Here is a 23,047-nt window from a genome sequence, read left to right on the forward strand (position 1 = left end):
GTATGTCTGAGCCCGAGTTCGAACCGGGGACCTCTAGTGTGTGAGACTAGCGTGATAACCGACTACACCACCCAGACAGCTTGTTCATTGCATAATGAAATATATATATAGAAATAAATATTTATTTAGTCTAGATTTTTTGAAATTTGAAAAACATAGTACTCCCTCCGTCCCACAAAAGATGTCACACTTGTGTGACGGTACGAGATTTTGTTTTATGTGTTAAATGAAGAGAGAATATAATTTTCATATTTATGTGTGAGAGAAGTTTTTCAAAAAAAGGAAAATGTGACATCTTTTGTGGAACAAACTAAAAAAAAAAATATAATATTTTTTGTGGGATAAAAGGAAACAGAAAATATCAAAATAGCATACACAGACTTTTGTTAAAGCGCTCCGTATGGAGCTATTAAATTCATCCCTGAATTATATGAACTCAGCTTCGTACAAATGGATAGGTAGTTGCGTCATAATGGTATTTATGTAACACGATATTCAATAACAGTGCTGCGATCTGGTATTTTTTTTGGGAGAATTATCAAAGTCTTCAACTCAGCCCGTATTCAGGGCCAGACCGCATAGAATCATTTTTTTTCCATCCAATAGATTCTAAATTAATCAATTATTGATTATTGAAGCATTATTGTTTATTTAAGTTGAATTGTGTAACGTGAAGAAACAATTTTGTTTACTGCCAAAGCCATCAAAATCTGTAAACAAAACAATTCGGAAACGGCATTCAGAAATCTCATTCTTCAACACTTTGCAGCAACTTTTGTCGATTAAAGCCACTGATTAACTTCATCCCCATAGCTCAAACTAAAAAAGGCGAAAAAGAAGAAGAAAAAAGAGCAAAAGACAACCGAATTCTTTTTCCCTTTACCTGTTCATCCTTCAATTTTGATTTGTCTTGTCTTGTGCAGAGGTTTGGATGCTCCATTTAGTTCGCGATGGCGCAGAGGGGCTACTACGTGGTGGGGGATTATGTGGTGGGCAAGCAGATTGGGGCGGGCTCCTTCTCCACGGTGTGGCACGCGCGCCACCGCGTCCACGGCACCGAAGTCGCCATCAAAGAGATCGCTACCTCTCGACTGAACCCCAAATTGCAGGACAGCTTGAAGTCGGAGATCGTCATTCTTAAGAAAATCAATCACCCCAACATCATCCGTTTGCACGATATGCTCGAGGTCTTAAACCTACTTTCTCCATTTCGAATTGTTATTCCTTTTTAGTCATCGATTTTCATTTGTCAGCCTGACTTGATGGATTTCAAATTCAGAAAAATCTAATTATTAAAGCAAGGATTTTTGGAGGGGAAGTGAAATTCAATATGTCCTGTTTTCCATTAATGTCACCATACATTCTTATGCGCAGCAGTCAATTTGTTGCGATATTTTCAGGAGCCAGGAAAGATGTACATTGTTTTGGAGTATTGCAGAGGAGGTGACCTTTCAATTCATCTTCAACGACTCCAAGGAGGAATCTCCGAGGCAACTACAAAGCGCTTTATGCAGCAACTAGGTATCACTTATTGTTTTGCCCTCTTCCGTATGCTGAGGGTTTCTTCATAATTTTAATGATATGCAGCTGAGGGTCTCAAAGTTCTCCGTGAAAACAATCTTATACACCGCGACTTAAAGCCTCAGGTGTGCATTGCAACAAACTTTAAAACTTACTTTTTCTCTGTAGTGAGGTTCTTATAGTCTTTAATCAATCAATTGTTCCAAATGTAACCATAATTTGAATAGTTGTTATGAACTGAAATAGTGTGCCTGAATCCTTCACAGAATCTCCTTCTTTCATCTAATGGTGACAACAGCATCCTGAAGATTGCTGATTTCGGCTTTGCAAGGCATGACTATTTTCTCTTGAATCTTGTATTTCTGGTCATTATAGTGATGTTGCTAGTCAAGTATGATGACATAGTAGCATAAATTTACTCTCTGTAACTTGTATGGATACAAACCAAAGTAAAGCTTGAAATTTGAAACAAAAGAATTCTTTCGTTCTGCCAGATCTCTACAACCTTTAGGCCTTGCAGAAACTTTGTGTGGTTCACCACTATACATGGCTCCCGAAATAATGCAGCTCCAGAGATATGATGCTAAGGTGGCATTCAGTAGTTCACATATTCTAATCCTCTCCTACTCCTAGTATTAACCCAATAAAACAGGCAGATCTCTGGAGTGTTGGTGTCATTCTATTCCAACTTGTAACCGGGAAAACTCCGTTTACAGGAGTTAACCAGATACAGGTATGTTATCTTAGAGTTTGATTGCTTATAAGCTTTTTAGCTGTGTTTTGCTTGTAACAAAACATTGTCCGAACTGCATCCCTCAGCTGCTCCAGAACATCATTAAAGCAACTGATTTGAAGTTCCCACCTGAGGCAAAGGATTTGAATCTGCACTGCATGGATTTGTGCAGAAAGTTGCTGCGGCGCAATCCAGGTATTCCATTCTTAGTGTCAGAATTTATGAAAACTGTATGGTTACTTTATCAAAAAATAAATAAACATATCAATTTGTTGATACCCTTATTTAACAGTGGAGCGGTTGACATTTGAGGAGTTTTTTAACCATCCTTATCTGTCTCAAAGACAACTTGATGAATCATTCAGGTGAATAAAATATGCAAGTTTATTCGATCATGATAATACATATGTTCTTTTATTTTGCAAACTTCTCTTTTGCAGAAACAGGCAATCAGAAAGAGTGTTAGATGGTTTCCCTCTTGCGGGGAATACAGATGAAAGCTTTGACGAAGATTGTTTACCTGAATGTAATACAGCCCAAAGTTTGCATGAAGAGTGTTTACCGTTTAGTCTAGATGAAGAATGCAATGGCACTATTGTCAGTCCATCTTACCCAGAAACAACCACCAAAAAGTCAACGCACGAGAGATTTTCTCCTCATAAAGTAGAAATTACAGGGGCCAGAGTCGACAACCGCCAAGGAAAGCTCAAGGGGTCTCTGAAAACCATGGACATTGATTTACTACTAGATACTCATCCTAAAAAAGGTAGCTATGTTGACAATCTTATATGATTCTTTTGTGGCATAGATTCTTTAAGCACAGCTTATATTGCTTGCTAGCTTTTCATTTCTCCGTCTAATTTGATATGACTCGACAGTCGATGATCCAGTTGAGTCCATCGACAAGGATTATGTGATTGTCCCTGGTTCTCCAATGAAAATTCCATCAGTAGGGCATGCTTTCAAGGCTAGTTATTTTCAGTCTAAATGTGGAAGTGCACCATCTCATCCTGGAGATGTTTCCACTACTCCGTTTCCGATAATTGGGGGACGAACTGGTAAAGTTGATCGTGCACGAGGTATAGAAAGTCGGCTATCTGCTCCTGAGATTTCACATGGATCAGTGAATAATGTATTTAATTTAGAGCTGCCATCAACTGACTACACGATACGGATCAGTTCATTGCAGCGCTTTGCAGCTGCCATCACAGAGTTAGTAAATGATAAGGTAATTTGAGCAATCTTGCTAAATTATGACACTAAATTGTATATCGTCATTAGTTTGAGATGGTATTTTATATCACCTATATAACATATTGAATCTCCCAACTGTCCTATTTGAGGTATGCTAAATATATGGCTCCTATTTTATAGATCAAGGGAGGAATGCAGCTAGAAGCCTTTTCAGTTCAGCTCGTTATTCTTGCTATATGGAAGCAAGCTTTGCACATTTGTCACACTCATGCAGCTTCAGCTATGCATGGAAGTCCAAGCCGTGATGAAACAAGATCAAGAGAAGTCTCTCAGGCTGAGCGTAATTCATCTGGTGAAGAGTTTCTTAATAATATTGCGAATAGGCAGGGGCCAGTTAATATCAGTGAACAGATAGAGAGAGCATTTCTTCAGGAAGTTGAGCACGCTGAGGAACTTGCGAAAGTAATAGAACCTGGTACGAGGACCAACCCTATTAATCTTGTCCATATGCAAGAGTTTTAGGCTCATAGACGCCCGCGATCAAGAACCTGAAATATGAAAGTTTAACATGCTCTTTAATTGGATAACTAATTGAAAAGGATTTGAGGCTATTCCATTTGACATCTCTCTATTCATATCCATGTACTAGATGGATATATATGCTTTATGATTTATTCAGTGACGAAATCACGAGTTTCTTGATTCAGGAAATAAGGAGATCCCAGATGCTATGGAATTAATATATCAATCTGCTCTAGCGTTGGGGAGACACGGAGCAGTAAGTATTAGTTCGTTATTTGCTAGATCCATGAAACACTAAAGTTTTAAAGAAGTTACCAAAAATATTCAAACATGACAGGGTAAAGAATGTGAGATTTTTTGTGGATTGGTTGCAGGTAGATGAATATATGGGTGATACTGAAAGTGCTGTGATTTTCTACTCAAAATCCGTTCACCTATTCCGTTTTCTTCTAGTGGAGGCACCGTGCCTCGCTTTGAATCCTCAATTTTCCCTCACCAACTCGGACCGATACCGGATCGAGAATTACATTAATGCCATCAACAACAGGCATAACATTTCAAGGTCTCAAAAAATTGGTATGTTGAAGGGAGATCATCATCCTAGCTCTTCTTGAAACCGGTGCCGTACCAAGAAAATCACATTAATTTCAATTCTTTATTTTTTTATTTTCACCTTTTTTTCCTTCTGTAAATTCCTAGCAACATGAAAGCATGCCTGTGCTGTATATATATATATTCACACTTTATATTCTTGGAAATCCAAATTTGTACAGACGTTGTAAGCCTATATGGATCAATCTTATCTTGAGTTTATTTTACGCTTCCTTTGAAGTCATAACTATACTAGTATTAGTTTTGGAGAGAGAGGGAGAGTCAACCTCCATGGATGACCAACCATAGCCTAATGTGTCATCTCATGCTGCAATAGTCCTTTGTTGGTTCAACCTCCTCTTCCCAGCTGTAACCTTCTTCTCTTTAAGTCTCCATTTTCCATTTATATTCTCATCATCTTTGTAGCATTCAACAATGGCTACATGCTTCCAACCACCACCATCAGCAACCATAGAAGATGACTCTGTGGTGCTCTTCTCGACGTCGGACTCGCAGGAGGAGTCCACCAGCCAATCCTCCTCCTCCAACCACTCCCCACCCCACCACCACACCCAAACACCTTACAAACTCACAGTCACCAACCTATCCTACACCATTCACAAAAACACATGGTTCTCCGCCCTCGTTTCCGGGGGCGCTAAGTTGCCACCGATCAACATTCTGAAATCCGTCTCCTTCGTCGCGAGAAGCTCCGAGATCCTCGCGGTCGTGGGCCCAAGCGGAACGGGAAAGTCCACCCTCCTTAGAATCGTCTCTGGCCGGGTACGCGACCGAGACTTTGATCCCAAGAGCATCGTCCTCAACGACAACATCGTGGCCAGCCAAGAACATCTTAGAAAGATATGTGGCTTCATTGCTCAAGAAGACACCCTTTTCCCTCTCCTCACGGTTAAAGAAACACTCATGTTCAGTGCCAAGTTCAGGCTAAAGGAGATGACTGCTCGCGACAGAGAAGACAGAGTCGACTGCCTGATGCAAGAGCTCGGACTCGTCCATGTGGCTGATACTTTCGTCGGAGACGAAGACAATCGTGGGATATCCGGAGGAGAGAGGAAGAGAGTCTCCATCGCAGTGGACGTGATCCACGATCCTCCCATTTTGCTTCTCGACGAGCCAACTTCTGGCCTCGACAGCAGCTCGGCTCTCCATGTAGTCGAGCTGCTTTCGTCCATGGCTCAAGGCAGGCAGAGGACCATAATCCTCTCTATTCACCAACCAAGTTACCGGATCCTCCAACGCATTCCAAACTTCTTGATCCTCTCCCACGGCTCAGTCGTCCACAACGGCTCGCTCCAGTCTCTAGAGCTAGCCATCACGAAGCAGGGGTTCAAGATCCCACCACAGATAAACCCTCTCGAGTTCTCAATGGAGATGGTATCCATTCTTGAGGAGTCCTACTCGAAAACGCAGAATACAAATACGTATTCAACGCTGCAGATTGAAAGAGCCAAGAAGGAAGTAGGCAGTGATCCATTTGTTTGGCGATTATATGAGATAATGGTGTTGTGTGTTAGGTTATGGAAGATCATTTACAGAACTAAGCAGCTTTTATTGGCTCGAACGATGCAAGCTCTTGTTGGAGGGTTGGGTTTGGGGAGCGTTTATGTTGGAGTAAGGAAAGACGAAGGCGGAGTTGCAGAGAGATTAGGCCTATTCGCGTTTAGTCTGAGCTTTCTGCTGTCCTCAACTGTGGAAGCTTTGCCTATTTATCTTCAAGAGAGGCATGTGTTGATGAAGGAGGCATCGAGGGGATCGTATAGAGTGTCCTCCTACTTGATCGCAAATACCATCATCTTCTTTCCGTTGTTGTTTGTGGTGGCGATTCTGTTTTCCGTGCCATTGTATTGGATTGTTGGGCTCAACCCTTCGTATTCTGCATTCTTGTTTTTCACGTTGGTTGTGTGGCTGATCGTGCTGATGGCGAGCTCTCTGGTGCTGTTTCTGAGTGTTATATCCCCGGATTTCATATCCGGGAATTCGCTCATCTGCACTGCTTTGGGAGCATTCTTCCTGTTTTCCGGCTACTTCATCCCGAGAGAGTTCATTCCCAAATACTGGCTTTTCATGTATTATGTGTCACTTTATAGGTACCCTCTTGATTCTCTGCTTCTCAACGAGTATTGGAGTGAGAGAGACGAGTGTTTCTCGACAAGGTCTGGCGTGTGTGCGCTCACCGGGAGAGATGTGTTGAAGAGCAGGGGACTGGAGGAGGACACCAGATGGATCAACGTTGCCATCATGCTCGCCTTCTTCGTTTTGTATCGGATACTTTCTTGGGTTCTTCTTACCCGGAAGGTTTCCAAGACAGATCTGTAATGCAATAAAACCAAATCAATTTTTTTTCTCCTGCTTCTATATGTAACAAAGTTGATGAGAGGGGCACTTCTTGTTTCTATAAGCGTGTTATCCTCAAAGAAGCACTACATCAATGAACTTCACAGGTGAAATTGAATAATACAACAATTAAAAAAACGTAATGAATTAAATCATCTCACTTGTAATAATACAAATCAACAGAGCTGGAGAGCTCAGCTCGTACAAAACTGTATCAACTTTCAAGTGTGACAACATTTGATAAAATAATCATAACAAAATCTACTGAGATGGAAGGCCTAAAAACTACAACAAATGTTCGCTAGAGTAAATCATTGATGCCAAATTCAACAATATCAATAGACTTTACACTGAGACATCACCGTCCTTGGCAGCAACATAATTTACTGCCACAAATTAGAGTTATCTACCTATATTAGTAACATTCCTTACAATTTAAATCAAAACTGGGCCTCACTGTTCCCTTAGGGCCAAGGGTTTTAGGAGGTTGACAACTGAACTGGTAAGCCATGACCAGATGCAGTGATCGAATTAACTGAAAGGCCCTTGTGCTAGAAGCTTCTTCAATGTTTCATAGGTCATGAAAACAATGCCTACACCTGGAACAACCTTGTAGTATTCAGGCATTATCCCTCTATACATTCCACGGAGGCCTTCAGAACGGATAATGTGTTTCAACGTTCCAAGTAATCCAGTTTTGTATACCCGGGCTCGACCAGCAGCACCTTCTAATTGCATTCTTCGCCTTACGAGATCCAAAGGGAATGTCGCTACAGCCAAACAAGTATATCAAGTTAGTGAATTCTTCCCTTAATTTCAGTAAGTTACCAGGTGTTGATCATGAGGGCTTGCTTGCTTATAAATCTAATGTGCAGCACTTAATGATACAGTTGAACTAGTTTTATGGACCCATTTGTATCATAGATTCATAATCAAGAAAAACAGGAAAGGTACCACAAGCAAGGCTCACCTGTTGATGACGCAATGCCAGAAAGACTACCACAAGCAAGGCTCACCAATACAGTAGAATCATCAGGCCTAGTCAAATAAAGAATTTTAAGCCCATTTATATACAAAAAAGGATTCCTACAATTGAAGTAAAATATCCAGGTTTCTTTTACCTGTGAGAGAGCCAGGAAGATCTCAAACCCTCATAAACCGAAAAGCTTATCGCTATACTGGGCCCAACTCCCTGTAGCCCAAATGATAAACTAAATAAAATAAAAATTCTCTATAGGAAGTCTGGATGCTATATGGAAAGGTACCAATAATGTTTAGGCAAAGGAAAAAAGACATATTTAAAGGCAAAGGAAAGGTACCAGTAACGTTGCTCCTAGCCCTTTGTACAGGCCAAAAAAACCTTCATCTCGGCAGATGGTACGAATTGAATGCCTAATGCCTTCATAATATATGGTATTCCTCTATAAAAAAAACAAAGTTTGCAATTAAGTAATAGTAATTCAAAAGATGAATATTACGAGAGAGAATTTGCAGCTAGCGTCATAATGCTTCCCCCAGTATCTCAAACTAGAGAAAGAGTTTTAAAGTACAAGGTATAATAATGAGAAGACGTATGTCCACTAGAAAAAGGAAACATCGGCAAACCAAGATCCTGAACAAAATTAAGTCAAACATATTTATACATATTTGAGGTTCTAGAGTGATGTTGTGCAAGCCTTCGTTATTGTGACAGTTCTTCTCTTTCTACTTCTTTTTTCCTAGTATTTCATTTTCAGTGATCCAGAGGTTATGGCTAAACATAAACAGGTCATGCTTCAATTTCAGCATTGCAATACTTTACCTGTGCCGCCAACCTCGTTCTAACAAGATCCAAAGGATATGTAGCAGACGCAGCAGTCATTCCTGCCAAGCCACCACCTACAAAATGCACAAATGCATCTGCATGGGGATGTTCTCCATTACCTTCAAGACCAGGTATTGATCTCAAAATCTGGTAGGAAAGTGAAAATACCTCCATTGTCAGCACGTGAACAAGCTTGAACCATGTTAGTAATGCAATATGCTCAATTAAATAAAATTACTCACTCTTTTGTACTGTTCATAGGAATAGAAATTGACTGAAGAATAAGGAAGACGATGGGCTATGGTAACCAAATTCCCTTTCCAGAATGCCCTAACACCTTCTTCATTAACTATGCGTAAGGCCTCACGCCATATACAAGGCTTACTCAGTATCGCAACATCTGAATGCATGCCTTGCAGCTACCATGAGATTAAAAAAGAAATTTGTAAGACGAATATAAAATTAAGCTTCAAAAACATCTTAACAAATTTGTGGACTAAAATAAAACGTCGATTTTTTCAGTAAGCTTATCTGGCTACAACTTCCCGCACCAATTTAAGCAATAAAACAGAGTGAAGACAGAGTAAGGGAAGGATAAGATGTAATTTACCTGGAACAGAATGGTGAGCCGCGCTAGAGGAGCAGTACATGTCTTACTGAAAGCTCCGGCGATGCCACCGGCGAGAAGCTGCGGAACCGTGCCAATCTGCGATATTTGCGGCTGCTGCGGCCGCGATTGCTGGTGTAGAAACTTCCTCGCCGCGGTGCCGCCATCCACTCCAACTCTAGCTTCCATCAATTCGAACCAGAAAATCAACAAAAAAATATACCTAATCAACAGCGCCACAGAAGTCCCCTAAAAATCTTTAGCGTGTCGAAGGAAAATCCAATTCGAGATTGACGGCGACGAAGAATCCAGTCAAATTCTCCATTCCTCGCGGAGATTTCTCTGATTTATGAAAATGGACTAAAACCTAGTGGAAAAGCCCTAGTTTGGGTGCCAATTTGATTCCGTGGAATATTACGTTGATCTTAAAATTTGAAAGCTAAGAGCTTTCACACCACATGACTTATGGGCCTGGGCCTCTATTTATTGTGATTGACTAAACTCTATACAATTTTAAAGCCCAGACTTTACATTGGCCTTTTAATACAAAGCCCATTTTGAATATTCTTCTACACACTTGCACCCTTTCTTCAATAAAGCGCATTTAATTTTTAATTATGACATCTTTTCTTTTTTCTTTTAGGGAAGTATTCTTCTTTTATTAACTGAAAAAGGAAAAGATACCACAGTGCTAGATATCATAAAGTTTTAATAAATTGAGTTATGATGCGCGATAGTATTTTGAAAGGGCATTTGCATTGATTCTGAAAGAATAGGGTAGACATAGGTAAACAACATTAAAGTTACTAGTAATAATGAGAGGGGCAAGTTTCTTTTAAAAACCATTATCACAAAATTCGAAAAGTTTGATTTAAAATATACAGTTTCCAATGATTGGTCGATGGGAAATAGTAGTAGTAGTAGTTGTTTTATTACTTGGTGTGGAAATTAGCAGAAGCCGATTAGCTTAGCCCCAATAGGTTCGCCTATTAATGGGAATAAACAATACTCACCGCTACTAATGATCAGCTCAATAATGGATTACACCTTAAAAGATAGTTTTGCCCTTTCTGGTTTTAGCCACCACTCTTGAATGGAGTACTATCAAATAATACTGGTACTGCTATATATAGAAGTGGATATGATTCTCGGTTCTTAAAGTTTTCATTCTAAAAAAAGTTTTCACTAAGAAACACATCATATATATAAGGTATTAATAATATGCAAAATGCATCTTTCCTATAAATTCAAAACTATGATTATGACTGTTAGATTTCAAGATTTGATGTCGATAGATGACAAATAATGTCAACAGTTGACGTTGAATTATTGTGTCGTTATTCGCCCCTCCAATCCATCCATTCAAGTCTTGCCGCATTCTTCTTAAGATCTTTGTCAATAATCAAAGTGCAAGAATGAGAATCATATCAGGGTTTGTTGACCTATTCGACCTAATCTATATCCTTCACTAACCCATAAAATGCTATCGTTTTAATGATGTGGCCCAAGCTAATATTAATAGTTGTAGGATATTTTTCGATATTGAATAATATTAGAAACTTGAAATAATAATTTTCTTTTAATTTTTATAAATGTATAATAGGTAGACGATATGAATATTTTATGATGTTTAAATATACATGTGTTTAAATTCTAAACGTCTAGGCTTAGTTGCTATATATTTTTCGGTAAATGATGATGTATGTAGGCATCGACTCACGTAAAACAAAAATTATAACTGAAATTATAATTAATTACTAGTTGGTAGGTATTTTTCGGTAAATTATTATATATGTAGGTATCGATTCATGTAACTAGAAATTATATAAACGAAAATATAATTATGGTGAATACTAGTACTTTTAAACTTTAGTACTTTTTGTTATTTTATATACTTACGTATTTCTATTTCTGTAGTACATGCAATTCGCATCCCCGATTTAAAACTTCTTGATTCGCCAATAAATTCATATCAGTCATTGATATATTAAAATCGGTTGGAATCGTAATATATATTACTTCCTTGTATCTTTTACTTTATCAATTTTAAATTAAAATTTATGTCACTCATGATTAAAATTAATTTTTATGGATAGAGGTAAATTACACACCCTCCTTCCAATTAAGTTGAATCGTATATCTGTTCGGGATGTACCAATCAACTCGAGTCATTTTATATTTTGGTAAAGAAACCAAGCATATAGTGATTCTTAATTTATTTCTTCTATTACTTTACTCTCTCTTATATTATCTCCTATTTTATTTATATTCATTTAATTATTTGTTTTTGTACACGAAAGAAATACTTAACTTAGTTGGGACAATTTATAAGAGAATATCTAGAAATGCATCACTTTAGTTAGAATGGAAGGAGTATTTAGAAAATTTAACTTATCAAGCTCCACAATAACGACACCCCCAAAATCAGTCATAATTCATTTTTCTCACGTCACGTCAGTATTTAAAATTTCAACAATAACACCTATAATATTTTTCATTTTTTTGCAAAGTTTCTGAATTAGCAAATAAATTAAAATAGCAAAATAATAGACTAAACACTATACTGGTACGAAGTGAGATACTCTCTCCGTTCCATTTTAGAAGTCTCATTTGAGTTCGGCACACATTTTAAGAAATGTAAAAGAAAGCTGATGAAAAACAATAATGGAATGTGAGTCCTACTTCTTTGTCCCACAATAAGAGTCGTACTTTTTCATTTTAGTCCGTCTCACAATAAGAATCACACTTCATTTTTACTATAAATAGTAAGTAGGTCTCATATTCCACTAACTCACTTCACTAATATTTTATTATAAAACCAATATAGAAAAATGAGTCTCATATTCCACTAACTTTTACGGCCCACTATTCTTTACATTACTTAAAACTTGTGCTCACAATAAGAGTGACTCCTATTGTGAGACGGATGGACTAGTAGTTTTTAATAAAATGTTAGTGAAAAAAGGTTAGTAGAATATGAGACCGATTACCATTAACGGAATATTCCAACCAAAACTCCTAAAGCGAGATGATATGACCACGAATGCTAGACGTCAAGAGTCTTCACTTCGGCTTGAGCCATAGATTGATTGGGGTCCAAAGATTTGAGAGAAGATATGCCAAGAATCCAATAAAGCTAGAGGAATAGCGAAGGCCCGGATTTGAGGATAAATTCTTTCCAAGAAGGGGAGGATGATACGATCATGAAAGTCGTACATCAAAGTTTTCACATACATCTGGCTTCAGTCAGCATTCTGCTTATCGAAATGACGTCCAAATGCTTTGAAAATGCCACCGTTTTCTTCCTCTTCAAAAGAGTTTTGCGTGAGTATCTTACACGCCTCAATCGGAGTTCGATGGAGGGAGTTATGGCCCATTTACGAAAGTCGCGCATTTAAGAGCGGGTGAATCCAGAGAGAACGCGCGGCGGGGCGAATTGAGCCTTGAAAATTTTTCAGTCGGGCATTTGGTCTAGTTCTGGCGAGTTGAGGCAGAAAGTTCTCTCGGGCGGGCAAAATAAGGTGTGGGAAATGCCCAGTCAAGCGTTTTGCACTATGTTGGCGATTTTCTCTATTTTAAATGCTTTTTCATGGATTTTTAACACCTACTATATACACATTTGTGAAACATTGAAAATGAGACTTTGATGAATTAAGATATCTCCTTGTGAGTTTTCCCCTTTGGAAGGGTCCAATTCTTACTTTGTAGGTTGCTTGTTTTCTTTCTTTGATTGAATCAAGTAGATGTATGCATCAATGAAATGGTGATTAGGATTAATGAAAGTTGCATAGGGTTGTCTCCGTCTTTGTAGGAGTTTTTAACACCTACTACTATATACACATTTTCTCATTTCCAATCTCACATCCATTTCATGTTTGGATCTAATTTTTTTGGGTAGATCAACATATCTTTGTGTGATTTTATGTTAGTTGATAGATCATTACTTGTGGCACAATCTTAGGTAAATTAATGGATCACAAATCACAAGATTCTTGTCACAGGACACCTAGAAATGATAAATCAGAATTACTAAAAGGGAACGAAGAGAGTATTTATAAATAAAAATTGTGCACAATATAAAATAAAAAAAATTGAAATTAGCAGCGGCAAGAACCGGTGGACGGTTAGAAACCCGCCGCTCGCGGGCTGCGCCCAAAATGAGTCGCTTAGCTGATTTTGGAAGAAAATAAATTTATATATACCCCTTTTGAATGTTGTATACGTATGTGCTGGTCTGTAAAGTGATAGGGGCCTAATCCTACAAGAAGTAGGTCAGTAGCTATGAAGGTGTAGGTGTTGAGGCCTACCTTTACTGACAGTTTCTGGGTCCCAACTTTGATGGTAAATCCAAGACAAATCCTTCGGCCCTCGTTTCATTCACCATAACAATCGGACCCACGTATAAACAAGAAAACTTTTACAACTAATAAAATAAAAATGTGCATTTTCATCCTAATAAAATAAAAAATGTGCTTTTTTATTTGCAAAAAATTGTCTACTGACTCATTATACATTAGTTTATTTACGACTAATATTATTACGAGCTATCATTACAATATTAAAATCTAAGAGATATTCGGTTTGTAAAAATTATATCTCGTAATTAAATATATAGTGTGTTGGATTTATGAAATTCAATCCTATAATTTAATTCTAGATGAATAATCATGAAAAATTAGTCATATTTAACTCTATATGACTAAAATAATCTCACAACTCAATCCTAGATTATATCTTGGTACTATTTTATCTAGAAAACCGAACACCACCTAATAATAATCAAGTCTTATTATCTATTAACACTACTTTAGCTACCATTTTCCTTTTCTATCTTATTTTACCAATTGTGCATTAATTCTTGTGTCATTTCAAATAGACATATTTTTATGAGACGGATGGAATACTAATTTCATTTATAAGAGCATGTGCAACGGTGGTCGTTGCGGCGAGATATCTTCTCCTGGCGGTAGTTTCGCTTTAGGGAGTGGCTCGCCATGGAGACCTTGGCTTCGTCCCCGACACGTGGCGCACCCTGGAGTAGGCGGTGACGCCCACTCGCCCCTCGTAAATGAACGTCGTTTTCTACCATTATTTTTTATTATTTTCTTTAAATGAAATTGGAGAATTTGAAAAAATCTCAAAAAATTCCACATTTTTCCCCAAAATACCGTTTTATTACTTTTTTCACTTATTTATTCAAAAAAAAATTTATTTTTTAACGTCTAATTCATATGTAAATCATCTATAAATATCTCATTCATTATTTATTTTTTCTTATAAAAATTACTATCTGTTAATCATTTTTCTTTTTAAAAATTTTTATTTGCATTCTTAATTGAGTTATGTCTAAAGGCAGAGGATGAGACGGTCGAAACCAAGCGACCCCCCAAACTTCCACATCTCTTTTAATGAGAATGGTGTTCGCTGCTGGAACGGCCGACCCTTCCTATATGATGCGGTCAGAACAAGTGACGCAACATCAAAGAATTGGTTCTTGATTAAGAGATAAAATAAAAATTGATTAAAAATGATGCGAGGACTATGAATATTTTAGTGATGGCTCTCCGTGGACCAAGTTTGTAAATGCCCTAAACTTCTTTATAAATAAACATATTCACCTTGATGACTTAATCCTAACTATGTATTCGTAATGTTTTATTGGAATATTCCATTTAAAATGAGTTATTCTTATGTTTAACAAAAAATAACATCCCTCCGTCCCCCAATAATTATCACTTTGATTCTGACAATGATTTTAAGAAAGGTAATGAAAAGTGGGTTGAAAAAGTTAGTGGAGTATGTATCCCAATTTATACATTAATGTTATAATAAAATGTGAGTGGAATGAATTAGTGGAATGTAAGGCCTACTTACCATTTATGGTAAAAAAGTGAAAGTTGACAATTAATAGAGAACGGACTAAAATGACAAATGTGGACAATTAATGGGGGATAGAGGGAGTGTATTATTTTCTTTTATATTATTCTATTTTCAGTTCTCTATTTTATTCTCTTTCATATTTTACTATCTCGCCACTTGACTCTTTAAATAAGTATCATTTATTAAATAATGTGCCTAAAATGAATGCATCACTTATGTTAGAATAAAAGTACTCTATTCAACCTAATTTAGATGTACACTTTCTTTTTTTATTTTTTCACAAAATATTTCAGATTTCATTTTTTTTAATTTCTCTTAGATTATTATACTCCGTAGAAAATATATTTTCTCCTTCCACTTAATTATACGCTCAGATTTTACACAATTTAAGTCCATTATTTGGTCCACAAATTTGCAATTCATGTCCATTATATACATTTATCTATTTTGGTATTTTGACATGTTTTGTGTGAAATATGCAAAATAGAGCCCTAAAAAGAGAGCTAAAGTCGAATTTTAAAGTCTGGAGCATTCAAGCCAGCCAGCAACCGCTGGCGCCCATCGCCCGCTGATCTTACAGCGGCCTGTCTCAGGAATTTTTGCTTAACAGAAGAACACTTCCCGTGACCGCTAGATTGTGCACAACAACCGCTCACTGGAGTCAAGAGAGTTCTAGAAGGCTCCGCAGCGACCGCTTGGAAAACACGGTGCATAAGTTTACCTAATTTCTCTCCAAGACTTTCCTAGATGAGATAGAAGATTTACCATATCATCATGCACGACCCCAAGGCTATAAATACACCCTCAAGCTTCATCAAAGGAACCTTTTGCTGCATAATATACTATTTGATAGTTCCTTCCATCGTTCATCATTAATTGTTTCCACAATTCAAGGAGTTTGGAGTTTGGAATCAAGAGAAGATCAAGGCTAGGAGATTCAACCTTTGATTTTATTGTCTTAGTTCTTATGTTATCTATGTTTTCTATACGGATTCAAGGAGTTTGAAGCTTGGAATCAAGAGAAAATCAAGGCTATGAGATTCAACCTTTGGGTTTAGATTATTTGTCTATGAGTAGCTAAATCTGTAGAATACTAGAGATTTGTTAATAATGACTTTGGTTTATACAGTTCCTATTTATTTAATATTCGTTTTTTCATCGCTTGCTTTATTTCTAAGTAGGGGATAATGCTTCATGTTTGCGTGGCACATTTTCGTGATGATCTAATGGCTTGCAAAGTAATCGAGAGAGATTTGCATGCTAGAAGAACTTAGTTAACACTATAATGAATTCCCCTTAAAACAGTGCTTTTAATTGTGAGTGAGAACAATTGGAGTCTTATGTGCTTTTGGGAGTTCCTAATCTAATATTGTCATCTTTAGTGCGAAACCTACTTTGTGCCGTATGGACAATATTTATGTGACTCGTTCTAGTAAAGCTTTGAACTATGCTAGGGTGTTGTAGTTGGAACTTGTATAAATCAAAACTGTGAAAGCACATTCCTGAAATTCCCTTGTCTCATCTATTTTATCTCTAAGTGTTTTTATTCACAATTGCTTATTTGCTTTCTTTTAATTATTTTATTTACTATTTTTTCAGCATTCAAACCAATCCAAATCGTGTCTCCAAATAGTAGAAGAAGCCTAGTCTTAGATAACCGGTCAGTGAGAGCATTCCCTATGTTCTATATCCCTGAGCTTACCCTTAGCTATACTGCACCTACCTTGTATACTTGCAAGTAGTTGTGGTGCTAAAAAATAGTGCATCACTTAACACATAAAATGATACTCCCTCTGCCCTAACCTAAGCGAAATGTTTCATTTTCGCACATGTTTTAAAAAAATGATAATAAACAGTCAAGAGAAATAATAATGTAGACGAGACTCTCTTCTACATTATTACAAAAAAAACAAAAAACAAACATGAGACGATTATTCATTGATGGACAAAAATGACAAATTGAGATAATGACTGACGAAGTAAGTATATATAAATCTTAATTACATAATAAAGCCTAATTAGTAACTCTGATATATCAAAATTGAAGAAATATGAAGGAAAAATAAATGTTGCTTCTATATATTATAATAGGACTCGCATAATGGAAAAATGACATATTACAATACTTTATATGCTTACCTTATATAAATATCATCCTCTTTTGATATAGGTTTAAAATTATTTGTTTTGTTTTATATACTCTCCGTTCATGAAAACAAAATTGTGAATGACAAGTGTTTTAATGTATAGTTGTTAAAGTAAGAGAGAGTGGAGGAAAAAGCAGTGGAGGACTCACATAATGAAAAAATGACATATTACAATACTTTATATGAGTACCTAATATAAATATCATCCTCTTTTGATACACATTTAAAATTATTTGTTTTGTTTTTTATACTCCCCTTGTTCACGAAAAATAAACAAGATTGTGAATGATACGGGGTTTAATGTATAATTGGTAAAGTAAGAAAGAGTGGGAAAAGATAGTGAAATGAGTGTTAATGGATCGTGATTCGTGAGGTCCACATTTAGAATGATGTGTAGGGTTAGTATTGGTTGAAAACTTTCATTTTTGAACTTAGTCAATTTTATGTAGACGGATCAAAATGGCAAAACTTATCTATTTTTCGTAGACGGAGAGAGTATTTAGTTTGAGTATAATACTTAAAAAATATTATTGACCTTTTAATTTTATTAAATTTATATAAATAAAAGCTAGATTTGTTTAATCTCTCTATAACTTCAAATAAATGCATAAATAACAAAAACGAACAAGTCGAGTTTTGATTTATGAATTTTGTAAAGTTAAAAAAATCAATAACATTTTTAACTAAATATATATAACAATACAAATAACGCTAAAAGTGCTTCAGACGAGAATGTTGCTCATATAAAGTGTCTATAAAAATAGCATAACTTGAAACACCACGAGTTTTAATGTATACTCCCTCCGTCCGCGAATAGGAGTCTCGTTTTTCCATTTTAGTCCGTCCGCGAATAAGAGTCTCGGTTCACTTTTACCATAAATGGTAATAGGGTCCCACCTTCCACAAACTGATTTCACTCACATTTCATTTAAAACTAATATATACAAGTGAGACCCCTATTCCACTAACTTTTTTCCACCCACTTTTCTTAACATTTCTTAAAACCTGTGACGCCCATGAATGGGACTCCTAATGGCGGATGGAGGGAGTAATTGGTAAAACAAAATAGAGAAAAAAATATAGTGAAAATAGTAGTGGGACCCATGTTATTAACAGTGTTTAGTCATATAAAAGTTATCTTATTTAGAATTAGTCCAACTTTAAACAAAAATGACAAAATCAATTATTTTTGTGAGACGGGAAGCAGTATACTATGACAATCTTCCTATGCAATTCTTTAAAATTCCAGATGTTTGCATTGCAAGTAAAATTTTGTAATTATGATTACATAAATCTTGCTCCTATTTGTGTTCGATGAGAGTAAACTTTATTGCGCTTATTACTAAAATCATTAAATTATTCATTGAAGACAAAATTAAAGCTTAAAATAATCTTCGGACATTCCTAGGTTTTTATTGTCGTGAAATTGTATAAGAAAATGAAACTAAAAACCAACAAATAGCCAAATAAAATTGAACAGCGATGATTACTTGAGAGAGGAAAGAGATGGGCAGAAGTGCCTGAAGTGGACAGAATGGCATGGTGACCAATCGACGCCAAATTCGGGGGGTTTTGAATTTTACAAATCATAAAAGTCATCATGTGACACAAAAATAATTTGAATTAAATTTGCTATGTCATGATAATTTATGACCTAGGAATTTGATCACATGACCGAGTCATAGGGCATGTGTCGCCTTTTCATTGGGTGTCAATTTTTAAATATTCTAATCCTTCCATCCCACAAAAAATATCACACTCGTGAAATATCCCATGATTTTATGAGGTCTTTTTTTGTGTAAATGTAGAGAAAAAATATCATATTTATATTAATGTCATAATGTGAGAGATAACATTTTCCAAAAATGGACATGTGACATCTTTTATGGGATGGAGGAAACAGTACTCTAACATTTTAGATAATTAATTAATTATCTATTCAGTAAATAATTAAATATTTACCAAATTCGTCTATATGTATACCCTTTTGCTTTAATTTAACACAATTTAAGAATTTCTAGTTCGTAGGGCCATATTTTCTATTCTTATCTTACATTACTTAAAAATGATGTTATGAATCTAAATTGCCTCAGATATTATTAAAGTTTTGCATATTTATTTGTATGTTGGATTCTGTATTTTTGTTAAAATTGCCTTTTGTTTCAACGATAACTGAAATGTTTCTTTTGGACATTAAAATTAAAAACTACTCATATTTAATGAGCTAATGATAATTTTATTAAGAAATGCATGACCAATCATAGAAAATACTGTAATTAATACACAAGGTAAGGGTAAGATCATGTCACATTTGAAATACCACTAAAATAAAAATAAAATGGCGGCTAATGTGGTTAGGATGTCACATCGCAGCGACTAAAGAGTATAAACTGAAACGATGACTTAGTGATTTAGTGGAATTAATGACTATTATTCGAATTTTAATTAAAACAGTTTATCCTATACAAAGTGTACTAGTATACCATACCAGAAAAATAAACACGGTATCAATTTGAATGAATTAGTGAGCTACTCCAACTAGGATATTTAATTGCATTTACATAATGTAGGTCCATGTTAATAAATAAGTGATGTGATATTACAATTGCGTTAGTCTCCGGCTGATCACGTGCATTGCCAATTAGTAATTCCTTAATTGCAAGCTTATCTCGAAAACAGATAAATGTTACAACAGTAACTTGTCTTTGCAAAAGAAGAAACTAATAATTAAGTTATGATTTGAGTTTCTAATGTCAAGATGCATAGTATAACCTTATTTTAGTTGTACAAAATTTGGTTGTTTATCATTACTTTTTTTTAAAACATTAATTTACTAGTACTATTATTATTTGGATTACATGTTTATAGTATCAGTATAAACTTTAGCATATGAAATTCAATCTAGTACAACCAAGTCTTGCATTAGACTGAAAAAATTAACGCGTCATACAAAATAAATCATTTATGGCTATTTTTTAAAATACTGTGTAGCCCCAAAAGAAATACTATTGTTTGTTTTGAACATGCTACCGGATGTGCAATCATGCAATTTTCTATTCCGGGGCAGAAGTAGTTGTTGATATAGAATTGTGAGTAATCTATGTACTACTCTATCAAATTATGAATTGCAAGTCTAATAAATTGAAATATGAAGAAGTCCCATCATTACCATAACAAGTGCATTGTACATTTTTCTCTGTCCAAACTCTTTTGATATGTAGTTATATGTGATGGGGCAACAAAACGTACTAATATTAATTAAGGTATCAATATCACGGTTGCATAATGACCCTCCCATATTAAGTTTTACTCCCTTGTTCAAGTTATTTGAATTATTTTCCTATATGTACTTATTTTATTTTTTCTTTTCTTTTATTATTTCTTTTTTTATTATTTATTATTTCTCCTACTTTATTTTATCTTCATTTAATTCACTAAACACAACTTTTACTACTCTCCCGTCCCATAAAATTATGTTGAAATGATACGAGAATTAATGCATAATTGGTAAAGTAAAAAAGAAGAGGAGAAAAGTAATTATAGTAGTGTTAGTGGATAGTGAGACTCACATTATTATCAGTGTTTAATTAGTTTTAATGGTGTGTCATAGTGGTATAAGTTGTAAATAAATTGATGTATATGAGATTCTCTTCTACATTATTTTCTCTATTACTTAATTTTATCTACACTTTAACTACTTATCATCATTTTTCCAAATACAGGTCCAAAAATGAAACGTTTCGCTTAGGCTAAGACGGAGGTAGTACAACAAACCATGCAACATACTTCATTAAAATACAACTGGTTGAGAATTCGAAAACGTACATAAATTATAACTTTTCGACATTATGTACATTGATTTAGAACATATTAGCAATGCAGTGAAGAACATTATTTTGTAAGTTGATATAAATATATGCAAATCATATTTTTGTGCATTTTTTTGTCGAAATTTATGCAATTAAAATTTTGTAGAATTATTATAAAATTATCATTAATTTGATACTCCGTAGTATGGAAAAGAATATTTGAATGGAGAAAATTACATAAAATTTAAATTCTAAAAGAAAATCTAAATTCTCTCTTAGAATTTCATGTCATCACTCAAGTTGATACCATCTATTATGGGGACGGAGAAAGTTCTAAAAGAAAATCTAAATTACATTATTTTCACAACTAAATTCGCCATATAAAACTTACACTACCGACGCCATTCAATGTTAAAAATGATTTATGCATTTGTGGTTTAGATGTGTTACGCAATTAACTACATACAGGCACAGCTGAGTAGACCAATAATTGGATTAGAGATAATGAGTGATAGTGAATAAAATAAGTGATTAAATTAGAGGGGCAACAAAATCAGATGGTTGAGAAGCTTTTATTTCAATCAATCATATCATTCTTTAATAAAACATCGTAAGAAGTGATACACTAAAAAAGCAACTGTTTGGCGGATAGAGTGTGGTGGTGCCCAAACTCAGCCTTATTTTTTTAACTCTGTCGTCACGTGCGCTTCCACCTTCTATATTCTTACGCTAATCTAAATCAATCATTTTACAATTAAGCTAGTATTTAATTACTCCACTTCCATACTCATAAATTCATAGTACTAGTACTTAACTTTTTTACTCAATTTCATTATTTCAAGAAGTAGAACATAGAATTGTAATACTAGGATTTACAATTGTCACATAATGTCACAATTTTTAAAATTGAAATTGTTATGACAAAATTAAATATAATGTGACAACAAAACCACGTTATTTTAGAAAAGTCAATATAGTTACTTAAAGTTGATCATATTATCAAAACATTGTTTTATTGTCATATTATATTTGATTTTATCATTGAATTTCTATTTTGACTACTGCGAGATACAATGTGAAAAAAATAAAATTTTAGTTATATTTTTATATTGTGATTTCAAAATTTATGATATTGACCATAAATAAACGCAAAAATTGTCTGGAACTCTCATTACATAAAGTGCTAGTATAACTTATTTTTTTTTACAAATTTACGTGATTTTTATGGGGCGTCATATTAGAGCATTAACAACGTCAAACTCAGCACACTCTTCATGGGCCTATCTTAGGGCGTCACATGTATTCAATTCAACATTATAAATTTTTAAACGCATATATTATTACTCCAATTTTTCGCTTCATTTATCATATCTTTGCTCCTTTTTTTCTCTACGACAATTTTCAATTTTAATTCTCTATTTTATTTTTTCAAATTCTCCCAATAAGTTTGCAATTTCTCAATCACTTATATACAAAACGACTTAAGCCAAAGTACAATCATTATCATATATAAGCTTCAATGGCTTGGTAGTCGTATCTAGGTGGTCGGGTGATACTACCGAATTCATGTGGATTTCCTACTGTAATTTTTTTTTATATCAATCATATAAATTTTGTTGTTATAATTTATTGTGGCATTTCGGTTATTTGTAGACCAACTTAACTAAAATTTATAATAACAAAGAATTTAAGAATAGAAAATAGAAAATAGAAAATGTAGATAAATGGTATAGTGCCTAAAACTTTAGTGCTTAATGGTTGTGTTTAATGGCAATGACCCTGTGAATAAAGTGATGCTCATATTGAATCTTTATCTGTTTAGTGGAATCTAAGATAGTATGTTATCAATTTATGTGACATTTGACGATGTATGTAGGATTCAAT

At 35.0% G+C, this 23,047-nt stretch overlaps 3 protein-coding genes and 1 non-coding gene across 5 annotated transcripts; 2 read left to right on the forward strand and 2 right to left on the reverse strand.

Annotated features, from left to right (window-relative positions):
• Positions 1-3: 3 nt before the first annotated feature.
• TRNAV-CAC (transfer RNA valine (anticodon CAC)) lies at positions 4-77 on the reverse strand. The gene has a single exon. It is a non-coding gene; the product is annotated as a tRNA-Val (tRNA).
• Positions 78-513: 436 nt separating this feature from the next.
• LOC125224542 (serine/threonine-protein kinase ATG1c-like) lies at positions 514-4,788 on the forward strand. 2 transcript variants are annotated; one of them, XM_048127956.2, is made up of 13 exons: positions 514-1,187; positions 1,401-1,521; positions 1,588-1,646; positions 1,788-1,852; positions 2,016-2,109; positions 2,174-2,254; positions 2,341-2,449; positions 2,547-2,619; positions 2,695-3,020; positions 3,133-3,482; positions 3,629-3,923; positions 4,156-4,226; positions 4,345-4,788. In XM_048127956.2, the coding sequence occupies exons 1-13, from the start codon at positions 951-953 to the stop codon at positions 4,582-4,584; spliced, it is 2,121 nt and encodes a 706-aa protein (XP_047983913.1). In that variant the 5' UTR covers positions 514-950; the 3' UTR covers positions 4,585-4,788. The 2 variants fall into 2 exon arrangements, with proteins under 2 accessions (XP_047983913.1, XP_047983914.1); XM_048127957.2 differs by having other exon boundaries at positions 2,701-3,020.
• Positions 4,789-4,896: 108 nt separating this feature from the next.
• ABCG23 (ABC-2 type transporter family protein) lies at positions 4,897-6,926 on the forward strand. The gene has a single exon (XM_048127958.2). It carries the CDS (start codon positions 4,997-4,999, stop codon positions 6,896-6,898), a length of 1,902 nt encoding a protein of 633 aa, XP_047983915.1. The 5' UTR covers positions 4,897-4,996; the 3' UTR covers positions 6,899-6,926.
• Positions 6,927-7,045: 119 nt separating this feature from the next.
• Positions 7,046-9,729, reverse strand: LOC125224544 (uncharacterized). Its single transcript, XM_048127959.2, has 7 exons — positions 9,331-9,729; positions 8,963-9,139; positions 8,718-8,867; positions 8,236-8,337; positions 8,038-8,108; positions 7,887-7,954; positions 7,046-7,686 (listed from the first exon to the last, which is right to left on the reverse strand). Exons 1-7 carry the CDS (start codon positions 9,514-9,516, stop codon positions 7,448-7,450), a joined length of 993 nt encoding a protein of 330 aa, XP_047983916.1. The 5' UTR covers positions 9,517-9,729; the 3' UTR covers positions 7,046-7,447.
• Positions 9,730-23,047: the final 13,318 nt, after the last annotated feature.

This window comes from Salvia hispanica, chromosome 1 (genome assembly GCF_029641045.1).
Source record: "Salvia hispanica isolate PSC_SH4W2 chromosome 1, Shi_PSC_v1, whole genome shotgun sequence".
Lineage (NCBI taxonomy): Eukaryota > Viridiplantae > Streptophyta > Magnoliopsida > Lamiales > Lamiaceae > Salvia > Salvia hispanica.

Excerpts from the sequence above, each read along its gene's own strand:
- LOC125224542 (XM_048127956.2), top strand. The coding sequence starts at position 951 with ATGGCGCAGAGGGGCTACTACGTGGTGGGGGATTATGTGGTGGGCAAG. Across the intron at positions 1,188-1,400 it reads GTTTGCACGATATGCTCGAG|GAGCCAGGAAAGATGTACAT; the intron begins GTCTTAAACCTA and ends CGATATTTTCAG. Across the intron at positions 3,483-3,628 it reads CAGAGTTAGTAAATGATAAG|ATCAAGGGAGGAATGCAGCT; the intron begins GTAATTTGAGCA and ends CCTATTTTATAG.
- LOC125224544 (XM_048127959.2), bottom strand. The coding sequence starts at position 9,516 with ATGGAAGCTAGAGTTGGAGTGGATGGCGGCACCGCGGCGAGGAAGTTT. Across the intron at positions 8,109-8,235 it reads GGCTAGGAGCAACGTTACTG|GGAGTTGGGCCCAGTATAGC; the intron begins GTACCTTTCCTT and ends TTTGGGCTACAG. Across the intron at positions 7,687-7,886 it reads TGGCATTGCGTCATCAACAG|CGACATTCCCTTTGGATCTC; the intron begins GTGAGCCTTGCT and ends GTTTGGCTGTAG.
- ABCG23 (XM_048127958.2), top strand. The coding sequence starts at position 4,997 with ATGGCTACATGCTTCCAACCACCACCATCAGCAACCATAGAAGATGAC.